This window comes from Lonchura striata, chromosome 1A, assembly GCF_050655825.1.
Source record: "Lonchura striata isolate lonStrDom1 chromosome 1A, ASM5065582v1, whole genome shotgun sequence".
Lineage (NCBI taxonomy): Eukaryota > Metazoa > Chordata > Aves > Passeriformes > Estrildidae > Lonchura > Lonchura striata.
Window position 1 is genome coordinate 7,750,261 of NC_140741.1, and position 14,970 is coordinate 7,765,230.

The 14,970-nt window shown below is 47.3% G+C and overlaps 1 protein-coding gene across 9 annotated transcripts in view; it reads left to right on the forward strand.

Moving 5' to 3' along the window:
• Positions 1 to 9,474, forward strand: part of ITPR2 (inositol 1,4,5-trisphosphate receptor type 2) — a 242,560-nt gene extending 233,086 nt beyond the window's left edge. For all 9 annotated transcript variants that reach the window (XM_021538669.4, XM_021538671.4, XM_085570355.1 and 6 more), the window contains 2 exons: positions 5,199 to 5,360; positions 6,593 to 9,474. In XM_021538669.4, coding sequence (XP_021394344.2) covers positions 5,199 to 5,360; positions 6,593 to 6,679 — 249 coding nt within the window. In that variant the 3' untranslated portion in view covers positions 6,680 to 9,474. The remainder of the gene's footprint in view (positions 1 to 5,198; positions 5,361 to 6,592) is intronic.
• The last annotated feature ends 5,496 nt before the right edge of the window (positions 9,475 to 14,970 follow it).

Sequence of the window (14,970 nt, forward strand, 5' to 3'; positions counted from 1 at the left end):
GCTGCGGGCAGCGTGGCCCTCGCAGCCCGTGGCACCGGCACCGGCTGAAAGTCTGCACTAGGCTGCCTTTGCTCCTCTACTTCATCCCCCTTGTCCTACTCTTTGACCTATTTTCTCTCACTGTTATCTAGTAATCTATTTTTTAAAGGCTCAGCCCAGTCTTTCCTGCTGGTTGCAGCTGATCCATCTCGCTGCTAGCCTATGAAACCAGCACCTCCTAAAGAAACATCCTTCTGCCAATTACTCCGAAGGCATGGATTCAGCTCAGCGTGAGAGCTTCATTGAAGCCAGTTGGCTGTGCCAACAGGACAGGGATGGCTCAAGAGAGGCTTCGTACAAAGTATAGAAACTCTCAGCAGATTTCTTCAGTCTTTCCTTCATCCCTGCTCAGCTGGAGCCAGGAAAGTCGGAAAAACGGCCATATTTTACCAAAGGGAGGACTTATCCCACAGCTCTGCCATCCCCCTGGAAAGCCCACGAAAGGGAAGGAGAGAGTTGCACAGAAAACTGCAGGAGGCAGGCGCAGACTTCTGCTCTGAGCCTGCTTCTCCCAGACAGAGGGTTTGAGGTTTTCCAGTGAGCTCAAGGAGCAAATCCTCTAAGCCCTGTGATTTCTCAGGCATGTGCCCTCTCCGTGAGCACCTCGAGGATGTGCCCAGGGCACTTGCACAGAGGTCTGGCCCTGGGGGAGCTGTGCCTGCGGCTGGAGCCCTGCCAGCGAGGGGGAGGACGGAGGGAGCGCGCTGGATCACCTCACCAAATGTCTGCTCTGCCCGTGTGCAGTCTCCCTGGCCCGCAGCCTTTTGGCTAGCCCCACCTGCCTTTTTTCCCTTTTTTTCCCTTTCCCCCAGCTGAACTGGCGGAGAGGAGGCTGCAGCTCCTTTTTGTCCCTGCAGCTTTCCTGTCTGGCTGACGCTGTGCCCTGGACGCAGATGTCTGCTTAAATATGGATCCTGTGAGGCACAGGTTATGCTTGCGGGAAGAGTGTGGAGCAGAAAGATGCTGTGATCTGTAGGTGGGCTGTGAATTGCTGCTGTCCTGTGCAAGAATGAAATAACAATATGGAATAACAATAACAACATATTGCCTTGAACGATGGTTGTTTAGAAAGAAGATTTCGGTACATTTTCACAATTAATTATTTATCCAAGCAGCTACTGCCTTTAAAAGCATCCTGTCCACATAGCTCACCCTCTGTGAGCTCATTAATGCTCGAGCTGTGTCACCTCAGGCTAACCTGGTGGTTGTTGATTGAGTCCCGTGACAGCTGTTTGCAGAGGTTTGCCCTGCTCCCTGCCAGCAGCCTGCCTTCCTCCTCCAAATTGCCTCTCCATTCCAGGCTGGGTTCAAATTTCTGAGTGAACGCTATCCTGGGCAAAATGGTTGGATTTCTAAGAGTAATAGGTAAGGCACGACAGATAACATCCTGCACGCCCCCAGGAGTGCTCCTGCATGTTGCAGCTTGAAGGTGTTGGTCAAGATGGGCCCTGCACCAAGCACAGAAACATTTAAGTCCCAGAACAAATATTTGGGGGGGTGTACAAACATGTTAATGACCTCCAGTTAATTGGCAAGCAATTACCTTGAAGTAAAAATAGCTTTCCCATTGCTGAGCAGTCACAAGAGTGCGTGTCCCCCTATGAACACTGAAATTTTTGCCCAAGGAGCCTTGTCCAACTTGCCTTCTCAATCCTGGTAGGTCTGTGATCAAAAGTTTGTTGTCCCCAGCACCAACTGCTGTTTGTTTGTGGTGCAGACTCAGCAAACAGAGCTGTCTGCCAAAGCTAATTTTCACATCGCCCTTTAATGAAGTTCTGCAGTTCATAATGCAATGAAAAAGCAAGATCATATTGACTGGCAAAAGCGTGTGGTTCAGCAAGGGAAGGTACCTGCTGTGTGCACTATAAAGGAACTATCAGTGAAAGCTAGGTAAGTATTTTTAACCTAAAGACAGCTTGGCAGGCTATAATGTGTCTCCTACCGAATTTTGAATCTTTCTGATCCTTTGCATGAGAGAAACAGACAGCTGGACTGATTTCATCAGATGTGTATTGCAGCTGAGAACCAAGAGACCTGCACCTAACACAGCTCTTGGGACTCCAAGTGGGACCTGTGGGCAGATGTTTGACCTGCTGCCTCTCTGCCACCTACAAAAGTCAGCAGCACCTTTTCATGATGTCTCCAGTCCATGCAAACCATCAGCTTCTCTTAGAATTTGGATCAAGTCCTTGCTTGATCCTCTGCAATACTTTAGGTTAAAAAAAGGGCCCAGATTTTCCTGATCCACACCTGGGTTTCATTCCTGGAAGAGATGGTCACAGCATTTCTAGGAAGGCAATAACTGGGCACACGTGATTGAGCGGAGTCTGTCGCTGAGGTCCCGCGACTCTGGGGCTTGTGGTGGCCGAGATGAGCTGGCACATCTTGTGGTGCAGGGTAGTTCCAGCTGCAGAGCCACGTCTGCTCCGTGGGCTCCACAGCATCGTGTGCCAGCAGGTGAGGTGCTTGCTGCCTGTGCCCTGGCCATCCCTCTCTCCAGGCAGCGTAACGTCACGCCGAGGAGGAGGAAAGCAGGTGACACTGGGACCCTCAGGACAGCCAGGTGTCTGGCACTCGCACAGATTCCTCTGGATGCTGCAATGTGGTGCAGGGTCAGTCCACAAAAATCTTGCCAAAGCAGCCGGAGGTCTCTGCCTTGTGTCCTGGAGGAGTGAGGGAGTGGCAGATGGAAAAAACAAAACTAGCAAAATGTATTTCACAATCCTGGTGGCAGTACTCGGCAAACAGAGGAGCCACAATGATGGAGTCTCAGATTGCTCTCTCTGTGCAGCCTGGCTTTAGGAACTTTGGGTTGTTGTGAGGCTTGAAAGGGCTCCTGTTCCCTCTGCTGGCTCCTATGGCCTTGCATTTGGTATCTTCAGGTGTTTCAAGCAGGAGGAGCTGTAATGAGTGCAGATACCAGAGCTTTCCAGGAAACATTCAGGTACAAGTGCAGCTCTGTTCACTGTAGCTGCCTTGAATTAAAGTTCTGTGCCTGTAGTGGCAGACAAATTTGCTGGCAAACATTTTGAAGAAAAAAAAAAATAAAGAAAAAGGCATCAATCCAGAAAGGCACTGTGCACAAACTAAGCTTAGTATAAATGAGTACACCTGTGCTCGACACCAGGCACGTGATGAATGCTCTGCTACATCCTAGCCAAAATAAATTTAAAATAAATATCGGCGTGTACTGGTGGAAGATGAATGCTGGTCTTGTAAGCAGGACCACATGTGGCAGAAACAGGATCCTCCCGCTCCGCGTGTCAGCTGGGGATATCCACAGGGAGGGTCACGTGCGCTCCTCTCGAGCTCACCAGCAGAGCTGGTGAAAACAGGTTTTGATTTGAATGAGTTATGACCCATTGAAAATGGCATCATGTGTAACCACAGTAAATTGTCATAATGAGATCACGAGGCTGGAGAAGTGAGCGGCGAGCAAAGAGGCCGCGTTCCACCGGCGCCCACAGCTGCCAGCCCGGGGCTGCAAAATGCAACCCGGGGACACGCTCCTGCTCCCTGGGCATCCTTGGTGATTTAGTGACAGGAGCAGGGGTTGCACAGCCAGACAAAAATTCACTGGAAGTTTTGAGTTAAAAAGAAGAAAAGGCTAAAATTCATGCAGCTTTGCATTTAGTTTTATCCAGAGTAACAGAGGGGACTGGTCTAACACAAAGAGTGGACAAACACGAGTGCTGTTAGTGCTGCCTGCTCACTCAGGCTTAGCCTGGTTGTTTCTAAGTCATGCTGCTGTAGGAGGGGAGGGTTTGGTGTTCAGGACAGAGCACTACAGAGGTGAAAGGAAATCCTCCTGGAAGCACAATAAAGCCTTGGTGTATCCCAGGCTCACAGCTCTGCTGGACCAGCCCTCCTGGACCCTGCTCAGGCATGGCTGCCCTGGGCTGCCCAGCTGTAAATGCTGCAGAATCATCACTGCCTTCTCTACTTTCATAGGAAAAATAGAGGCAAACTCCAAGAGTATGATCAGTTTGATGGACTTAAAACTTCACCAAATACCTGCACAACACAAGTAGCAGAGCTCCTGCTTTCCAGGTGCCTTGTAGGTGGACGATTGGAAAGAGCTTCCTTCCATTCCTCCTGACACAGTGCTGTTTGTGTGGGGCTGTTCACAGCTCAGGGGACTGGAGGAACACACTCATTTGCTTCTCTTCTCAAGTTATCAAGTGCTCGTGGCCCAGCCACATCCTCCTGCTGCCCGCGAGGCACAGGGCAGAGGTTTGTGCACGCTGCCTGCTGCAGGACCTGCTCTGTTCCCTTGGTCTCAGGGCAAAGCAGGTTGCTCTCCACGTGGCTCCCACTCCTCCTAGTCTTGCACCCTCTGTCTCCTCTGTATGTTAAGCTCTGCACACAAATATCTGTGCCCCTGAGCCATAGAGACAATTTGGGCTCGTGTGGATACGCAGCACCTTCCTGACTCACATTGTTTATTTACAGTGGTTTGGTCATGGCTGAATTCATAGCCTGAGTCCATGGATAAAGGAACACCCAGCTCAGTGCTGTTCCATGCAGTGCCCTTGGCCCCGGGGTTGTGCTTGCATTTATCCAAAATGCACGGTCTGAACTGCACATTGAAGCCTAAGCTGCCCAGGGCCCCACGTCTCCTGCTGTGGGCAGCTAGATCCAGGTCCTTCTGCTCTTCCAGTAGAAGTGCTTGAGGCTGGTCTGGAAGGCTCTTGACTTGTTTTCCTGGTGTTGCCTTGCTGACATTGCTGCAAGGACAGCAAAATAGATGGAGACCAGCCAAGCTGAAGAGACAGAAGAGAAATGTGTCCCTGCATACACTTAAGAGCAAAGCATGGGGAGCACTGAGGCTTTCCTTTCCTGCTGTACCAGAGGAGTATTCCCAGAGGGGGCATTTCTTCCTGCCAGAGCCACAGGTGAATGTGCCAACACTGCCCACACTGCAGCACAGGTGCAGCTGTGGGGAACTCAGATTTCCCAGTTGGTACTTTCTCTGTAGCTAATGAGAACCAAGAATAAAACTGTTCATTTGAAATACTTTCTAAATTTACTGCTTAAGCTCACTTGCTGTGTGTCATCCACTGAGCAGAAGTCTTTCTGAGCTTTCATTCTCTAGTATCAGCTTAGTAGCCCTGCATAAACCCCTACTAACACGCCTTATTTTTCTGATACCTATGTAGGAGAAGAATTTGGACTGGTTCCCTCGGATGAGAGCCATGTCTCTGGTTAGCAATGAAGGTGACAGTGAGCAAAATGAAATCAGGAACCTGCAGGAGAGGCTGGAGTCAACCATGAGCCTTGTAAAACAGCTTTCCAGTCAGCTGGCTGAGCTCAAGGAACAGGTAAGTGTCCTGTGTGGGTAGCAAAGCGAGCACATGTGAGTGAAGGCGCTGACTTCCATCAAGTCACAGTCAGGACGCAGTTACAAAAGAGACTTTTGTCTCAGGGTTTTATCTTTCCCTCCAGCAAGCTCTCTGGGTAGATACACTGATAAGGGTTTGGAGTGAAATTTTTACTCTGTTAGCAACAGCAAAGATCAGGTAAGGAGAAAACTCTGAGGGGGAATTAGTCATGCAATGCTCCTGGGGAGTGTGCAAGAACAGAGGGGAAGGTGCAGAAGGGATGAGGGGCTGCATAACCCGGCAGTGAAAGCGATGTAGTGTCAGGAATAGCTGCACACGGATGGGAGCCTGGAGGGAAAAAAGCCTTCTGTGTCCAGCCCGTGGGGTTTTCCCCCACTGAGAACATCAGCAGTGCCCTTGTGAAAACAATTTGCAGAGCCTGTTGCTTTGCTTGTGTCACGCTTGCGCTGGTGCCATTCCTGCAGCTCCCTCTGCTCTCCCGCATGGAGCACAAGCTGCTGGCCTCCCTTAGAGCCTCCCTTAGAGCCCTGCTTCTGCCCACATCGCCTGCCTGGTGTGTTTGCTCTCCCTTCAGGATCAAAAGGCCACCTCCTTTTTTGCTACAGGTGCTGGTCACCTCTGCTTTGCTCATTACAGTTTCAGAAAAGCATCTGTATGTGTTCTTTACGGGAAGCCTTTCAATGGCATCAACAGAGTTATCTAATTATTCCCCTTCAAATCTCTCCTTAAAACTTTTCCCTGTGAAAAAGCCAACAAAGGTTTAGGCTGGATGTGCTGAGACCATTGCTCATTGTGCTTGCCCACAACATCCTGGTGGGAATTTTTTCATCCCCCTCTGGCCGAATCTGTTCTCTCCTGGCTTAAATTTAAACTCTGTGTGGCTGGGGCCATCTTTTAGTTCCGTGATTCTACAGCACCAAGTGCAAACGCTGACCCTCTGCAGGGCTGCACAACACAATAGCAGCACAAATAATACTATGTAAGACCTGCCGGGGGATAAGAATAATGTATAAATGAGAATAAATGTCCACACTTTGCAGGAAACAGATCTCCCACTTCAAAGACATCCCTTACTTGTAATTTTCTATGCTGAAGAAAAGAATTCCACTCCCTGTTGTTTTGCTTATATGTATCTTGCTCTGTGACTGCTAAATAATAGTAAAAAGAAAAAAAAATCTCAACTCGTCTCTCTCTCTGCCTTTCCACCTTAGATGACAGAACAAAGGAAGAATAAGCAGAGGCTGGGCTTTCTTGGATCAAACACACCCCATGTGAATCATCACATGCCACCACCCTGATACCACGGGGAGAAGCCGTGACTAGCCTTTCATCAGTATTCCTGCTTTATTATAGAATAAAAAACTGAGATTGAGAGGAGTGAACAGTGCCTATTGTTACAAAGTTAAAAACAACCAAGTGCCAAGATGTTAAGTGGTTTAGCTCTGGGAACAATTTGTAGCTGTTTTTCGTGGTTGAGAGGGACCACAACCTAGAATGTGAGAGATACAAGGCAGCTCGTTTGTATTCCCTGCCTGCCCCGCCGGGCTGCGGCCCAGGGCTGGGACAGAGGCTGGGACAGCTCTTGGCCATATCCTGGGAGCTCCTTTTTCCCCAGAGCAGGGGGAGAAACAAGCTGAGCAGAAGGAGGAGAGGTGTTTATTGAGGCAAGCACGACAGCCTGGCTCTGAATCAATAGGTCGTCTCTGGCTCACTTGCCAAATAGCAACATTAGTCATAATTGCTTGGCATTTACTATTTTTTAATTACTGAAAATATGTCAGTCCATAAGCGGTGATGTTGCTTCAAGTGACTTCTACTAGGAGGGAAAGGGAAGAAGCCTCAAAAGACTGGGAGAATAAAAAAAAAAAAAAGGAAAATATAGGAAAAGTTGCAAAGAGAAACATTAACGCTTTTGAATTTTAGCTGTCACCATGCAATTTCTTATTTATAACATGGAGCACAATGGATCTACAGCTGTGGGAATGTTATGCACATAATACTGACAACATAACTGGAAGTGATTTCTTTCTCCTGGCTTCAGATGTTCTCGATTAATGTGGCCGTGAGGTTTCACATACTGAGGAGTTAAACTGTGTTCTAAATTCAAGTTCCAATGGAGGATTCAGGGGGAAAAATTATACCCGTCGTTTGAAGCATGTATGGGATTTTGTTTAAAAAAAAAAGCTTAGAAATGTCTTTCTGTACAGAACTGTAATGGTGTCATTACCTTCCATAAACTCATCTTCAGCAATAGTTGACTTGAGTAAATAAACACCATATTCTGCCAGCTTTCCTCTGATCATGGATTGATGGTTTTGCCTGCCCTTCCCACTTCCAGGGGTTTGCAGGGAAGCCTGGTGGGGAACAGGGGGGCAACATCAGAGAAGCTCCTTCCAGCTCTCAGCCCTGCAAAAGGCAGCAGCTAAGTCACCAGTGCAGGTTTCTGCTCTGTCCTGTATTTCTTGGGATGGCTTGAAAGAAAAGTTACAGGGTTTCCACAGAGCTTTAGGAAACTCTTTTGTCTTTTAGGAAAAAAATGGAGGGGCACAAATAGGAGTTGTGTCCTCAGTTCGCTTTCATTTCAGTGGGTTTTGGTTACCAGATTGTCTCACATTTGAAAATGCACCTCTTGTTACATGGAGTCACTTTTTAATTCACTTAATATTTTTACAGTGATTTGCCCCTGTGAAATTTTCATTTTGTTATAAAAGCCATTTTGATTGAACGAAAAAATATTATTGATGAAAATATCTTCCAGTTTCTTCCTGGAGAAATGCTGCTGTCCTGGTTAAGGCACTATTCAAACCAACAGGCCTAGAGTAAAGGGAAGGAAGAGATATTTCACTCTCTTTATACCAAATTCAAACCAGTTCTTTTTTCTTATTTTTTGTGTCAGTGATGTGGCTGAGATAAAAGTAATATATTTTAGCAATATATTTATATCATCTACCACTAAAACATCTCCTGTTGGCTTCAGTTGTGTCCTTCAAAACTAGTGCAGAAATCAGAAGTTTGTGTATTTTACTGGAAGAAAATCTCTTTCTGCTGGCCTTAGTCAGGAGGGTACCCTGGCTGTGAGAGGTGATGGCCAAAGGAGTTGCCCACAAACATAAAGTCAGCAGTAAATTGGTAGAGACTCAACTACATTGGTAGCTGTATTAATTCAAATTAGTTCATACAGTTAATCAGATCTACTCACAACTTCTGTTGAAGCAGCAATCTCCTCTTTCTCACAAGTGTGTTTCTAAAACACAAAGCACAGCTCAGTTATAAGATAAGTTAAACTCTCATTATTTTTGGGGGGTGCATGGTTGGCTAATACTGGAATGGGTTGGCACTTTTCTTGTTTACACTTAGAAAAAGCAGCTGCACATCAGGGGAGGCTTCTGCTGCTGGAGCTGGAAGAACCTGAGGCTGGATGGGTTTGTGCCCAAGCTCAGGGCTGAAGGTGGGTGCTGCTGGGGTTCCCTGTGTCTCACACCCCAGACCACATCCCCTTGGGCTCAGGAGCCCAGGAAGAGTTACAGCATCAAAATCAGAGAGCAGATGCTGGTTCACCTTGGCCACGGTGCCTTTGTGCTGTTCATAGCTTCTCAGAGAGACCTCTGTGATCAGTAACAGTAGGTGATGCTACTTGCACAGACTGTAAATATATTTCACTGAGAATTTTGACATCTTTGCTGTTTCTGTCAAAACTTAGGCTCTGCCCTGCTCTCATCCATGTGAGCAATCTGCACACTCACATGTGGTAAGGCAAACAGGAGGCTCCTTGCATGAATAATGGTTGCAGGGCCAGGCCCCAAGACTTAAAGATTGTGAAATATCCCAATGAATGAGTTTATAACAAAAATCATTGTTTTATACATATATTTATGTGTATATCTTTGTTAAATGCAGCTGGGGTAACCTCTTCCTAGGCAATATCATTTACCTTACCTATTTATATGAAATGATTGCAATGAAGTTAAAACATCTAAGAGCTTTTAATGCCTTAGAAAGATTTATAATTATAAGCTCCTTGACAGTTAAAATCTACTTAAGTAAATGTGTCCATTGCTGCTGGATGTAACTTTTAATAAAATCTGTCATTTTATATACGTCTGTCTCATTCTTGGTGCTAAGGCTGGTTTGAAATGTGTCTTCTGATTTGGGAAGAGCAGGCTGGGTGGGGGACCAGGCTGTAGGTGTGCACCCATTCCTTCAGCCCTGATTGGATGGAGGCTGAATGCAGCAAGGAAAGCAAGAATTTGTTTTATTCCAGGCACAGATGGCTCCATCCAGGATGATGGATCCAGGCATGCTGCTTTTCCCAGAGGTTGGGTGGCAGCTGGATGTAGGATTTGCTGGATTGCCCTTGGTTGAGGCCAGGGCAAGGTGGGCAGAGGCAGAGATGGGGATGGGTGTTACCAGGTGGGGATGAGCAGGCTCAAGGCAAACAGCCTCAGGGGTTCTGCTGCTGCCTGGTCTTTTCCAACCTTTATGATTCCACTATGATGCAAGCTTTTCTGTGTGGGATTATTTTGCACATTTTTGTCCTCTTTATTATTTTTAAATGTTTTTAGTGTAACCAAGGGCTTTCCCCGCTCCTCTGGGTGAAAGAATTGAGAAAAACAGACTGTGTCTCTCAACGGGGATAACTTGGGCTAAGGAAATCTGTGGTCTTGAGAAAAAAGGAATAGCACCCCTTACAAACCTGTGGTTGGAAAACTACACCATAGAAGTGCTTTCTTTCCTTTTTACAGCTTTTTTTCTTTTTTTTTTTTTTTACATATAGTCAATATTAATGATGAAAATAATAAGGCCTCTTCTTAGCAAGAGAAAGCCTGCTAATTAATTAGTAAGCAAAATCCTATTAAATAGAGCATGTTGTTTCTCCTGTGCACTTGCTCCATCAACTCACTGAGATTTTGAGTAGAAATAACTTTCTTTTCTATTCTCTGGTATGATTTTAAAGCCAAATAGAAAGGAGCTTGTTTACTACTAGTTTTCTTAGATGGTTTTACAAGAAGGATATCCTAAGAGAAAACGGGGTTTCACACAGCAAGCTTTCAACCTAAGATTACAGTCATACTTAAAAAGCCCCCAAACCAGCATTAAGCTCCTAAGCCCAAAAGGGAGCAGTTTCACAAGCAGCACTGAGAACCTAATGCCAAAGCTTTTCTTTTTTCAAAATGTTTGCCCCGAGGCACATTTTAATTCAAGAGGTGTTTCAGGGAGCAAACCTCTCCCTGGGCACTGGCTCAGCTGTTCTGGCCTGCAAGTAAATTCTGCTCCTTGCTTTCCACCATTGCTGCTGCTGCTGCTCCTGTGACAAAAGCATCCCTGGCCAGGATGTTTTCTTTGGAAAGCACGTGCTTATTTTCTGGGGAAGGCTGCCAAGTTTATTTTTGAGAGGAGAAAGCTGAGATTTAAGGCTGCTAACCTCTCTGCTGCCCCGGGATGCCCTCAGGAGCAAGACTCCTGCTTGCAGGTGCCTGTGTTGAGCATCCTGAATTTGCACAAAATCATTCAAAATGCCTCAAAAGAAACTTGGGCTGTGGGGGTTTGAAATGTGCAGTGGTGTATTGCTACCATAAGCTCACACTTGCCTGCTCTATTTATATGCTGCACTTTCAGGCTGAAGCAGGACATTGCAAGGCAGAAGACAAGCAGCCTTTCTAACTTTACTATTTCCACGTTTTTCTCTTGATGCAAACAGACAAGAGTTAACTTTCTTTTTGTACTTAAAGTTTCCTTCTCCATGTCTCCACCTGTGTCTGCTGCCACTCAGGTAAGATGAGACCTGGGCATGTCCTGGACCACGGGGTTTACTGATTAACCAAAGAAATAAGCTAAAATGTATAGGAGCATAGTGTTCTTAAGGCTTAATAATTCTGTTTAAATGTTTTAATGATTGTCAACATCCAGGATGTGACTCAATGGAAGCAGGAGGCTTTCCTAGCAGCCCTTCTTGTGGTAAATCATTGCACAGTCTCCATGCCCTGATGGAGCAGCCATGTGGCCTTTGCCAAGGCAATGCACACCCGTGTGCAAGGCTGTGGGCTCAGCCCAGCCACTGCTTTGTGTGGGCCCTGTCACCATTCAGATTTCATCCAGATGCCAAGAGCAATGTGGGGGATCCAGTTAGAGCCCAAAGGCTCCAATTCCCTTTATATGTTGCTCCCTTCTGGCCCCCAATATCTGCCACATTTATAGGTTTTCTTCCCAGTAACACTGAGCTGCCATGAAAACTGCAGATTTTGGGCACATCTTCAGTGTTTCCTGTAATGGCCTTCAGCTGGGATATGTCAATCTGAGTTTCACAATCCTCTCCTAGGAGCACTTGCAGCCTTACCAAAGATATAAGGATATTTTTCCTTGCTTCTTCTCCCCTGCCTTGCCAGCGTTGCAGGATAAAACACCCAGGACCTGTCTTAACTCAGTCCCTGCTGTAGAGACCCACAGTTGTGTTTAGCAGAGCACAGAAGAACCTTGAAATGGGGTTTAAAAAATCAATTTTCAGTCATGAGTCTGTGTTGGAGGACAGAAGTTGGCTCAGAGTTTATATTATTTCTTTTTTCAAGTCAACTTTTGCTGGCTTTGAAGTTGGTTCTGGACCATTTGCAGCCCACTCGGGAGTCTGGCACGGAAGCTCCCACCCCAATTTGATAAAGCCAGCAGAATTCCTGGTGCTCCCAAAAACCCCTCCCAGCTCTTCATCTGCCTGTTCTCAGAGCTGAGGGTGTTCATGCTGTGTGTGACCATGTGTGGTTTGTGCACACACGACCCAGCTGAGGGGATTTGGGAACACTGGAACAAGAATGGGGACGGGTTGGCTGCAGCCCTAAACAAGCAAAGCTGGTGTGAGCGCTGTCCTCCCATGAGAAATGCAAATCCTGCTGCCTGTGGCAGGGCTTTGCCACTGATGGAGGAGTCAGGAGAGGAGATTTTGGTCCCTGGAGCTGTCATGGCTCTTCCTAGGCAGGTGTAAACATCTGGATGTCAGCTGGGATGTGGGAAGATGCTCACAGGGTATTGTGCACCTGGCCCCAGACTGTGAGAGTTGTAAACGTGATGTGTTACAGTGCAGGGAAAGAAAGGGAAGGAAGAAAGTTCAAGGGAAGGTCTCAAGGGTACAAGAAAATGTTGCCAGGGATGGTGATTTTACTGGTGGGATTCACTGGAAGTTTGCTCTTGAGTTACTGCAAAGAATTGGTGTTACCAGAAGCTGGCTGACCATGTCTTTGTCAGTCTTGAGTGTCTTCAGAAGAGAGGATTCACTGGTCCACTGACATCTCTATTGCTCGGGATCCTCACTCTATGAACTCTGGGGTTTTTATTGCAAGTTTGTCCACAGCACCTCACTTGGGATGAGTGCTTCTCTTACATGGCTAGCACAAATCTAAACAAATACAGAAATATAAACTGAGCTGGAAATTTACTGAGTACAAGCTGTCTTGCAAAATTGCCTGTGTTTCCTGGCTCTAGATGGGATGGAAATACCACAAAACTCACTTCTCTCATAGTAACGTGATACTTCTGCTTCCGGGCTCGGCCCAAAGTAGGAGGTGGAAGCGTGTTCAAGAGAGGCAAAAGAAAAGCAAAAGCTTTTTATTATTTATTATTTTATTATTTATTATTTTTATTATAATCATGCTCATTTATAACATGGCAAAATCAAACTCTTAATTAGAATGCTCGAAGTGGCCACTGTGATCAGCTACTCAAATGTCTTGTGCAGTGCAAGGCTTAGAGTTTTATCCATCTGCTCCTCTGTGGCACAGAGCTGGAAATGGGAGCTAACCTGGCCTGGAAGTCTCCATGGGCAAAAGACAAGGGGTGTTTCTGCCAGCTGGTTCTCATCTGACTCCTCTGCAGCCCAAGTGCTGCATCCTGGCCAAGCAAACCTGGTTCCCCATGGGCCATGCTGGTTCCCATTTCTCCAGGAGAGGGAAATCCAGTCTAATGCAATCTTAGGATGGAAATCTTGTTCTGCAGCACAGTCATTGTAATAATAGCCCACATGGCTCAGCACATGGCCTTGGGTGGGGGCTGGGGCATTTGACCACCAAGCCTGTGGAGGCAGAGCCGTGCCCACCCTGCTCCAGGTCATCACCTCCAAGGCAGGGAGCACATATGTGAAGTTGTCTCATGGGCTGAATGTGGTTCTTCTACTTCACACCCAATCTAGGCAGGTATGGTGCTGCCAGATCACCTCTTTTTTCCTGCAGATGCCTTTTATTTTGCCTTGTTTTAGTGGCGAGGGCTCCTTTCACAATGGCCTTCCCTCAGCCAGAGGTTCATCACAGACACAGTTTCTCCAGGCAAGTGACAAGTTATCTTATGGGTTCCCTGTAATTTTCCCCACCTGACCAAATATTTGGAGGCAGAAGTTATGTCAGCTAAGGTGGCAGGGAAGGAAAAAAAGCTGTGTCATTGCTGGGACAGTGTGATGTGGCTGTGATATTGCTGTGGCAGAGAATGCCCGGGGTGTGAGCAGCCACATCCTGAGGAGAAGGTGGCTGGGAGTTTAGGGCACTGCACAGCTCCTCTCCCCTGATCCAACCTCCAGCACAGCACCTTCCTCAGGGTGAAACAGGGACATGGATCCAACCTGCTTTTGTCACTGCTCCCCCCGCAAAAGAGAGGAGTGAAGATCGGTGTCCTCAGCACCGCCCATGCCCTGGGTGTCCCCTCCTGCCTTTGCCAAAAAATGTCCTATTAACAGCATCTCCTGAGAACTGATGGAGACCACACATGTTCTTTCAGCCAGGCCAGCAAATAACCTTCAGCTGAGTCTGCCCAGGGCTGTTTTGGATCTGCATTTAGAAATAGTCTCGGTATTTTTAAATGTTGCCTGAAGCCATCTGCTCCCCTCTTCATTTTATGTTTTAATTGTCATTTATAACATATTATATGAGCTATTCAAAATCCAGACAGACACTGGAGGGAAGGGAGCGAGTCCCGAGCTGCAAAACCCAGAAATCTCCAAAAGTCTTCCCCCTTGGCTTTCAAAGGTTTTGGGGCCCGTCAAGGCAGCCCGAGTGGCTGCAGCTCTGTGGGATGCTGGCTCTGGGACACACCCTGTGCATTCCATGGCTGCTGCCAGGGCCAGGGACTCGCTCCTGGCTGGGGCCAGGCAGGTCCCTGACATCTGGGGGGCTCCCGGTGGCCGCTCCCACAGCCGGGCACAAGGAGGTCAACTGATTGTCTCAGGTCACCAGTGCGTGAGCAAATGATTCATCCCAGATTTTCCTGGCTCCTAAACCTTTGCTCAGACCACAAGGCTGCTTAGTGACTTAGCAGGGCTCTGAGGAAGCCAGCTATAAATGGCAAACACGCTATGGCCAAATGACCAGCTGTGGCGTTATCCACGTGCCATTCGTGAGTCTAGCGGGGCTGGCTGGTAGCTGGGAGTTACTGCCAGGGTGAGGAATGTGAGTTGTTTGAGGAATGGCTTCAGACAAAAAAAAAATCGTTTGCCTTGCCTCCTACTTTATGGCAAAATCTTTCCACCTCCATCTTTTCTGCCTGACTCCATGCAGGGCCCTGTGCCGTGACCCTGCAGGGAGTTGCTACGTGGAACTCGGACTGGTTTGTACAGCCTGAC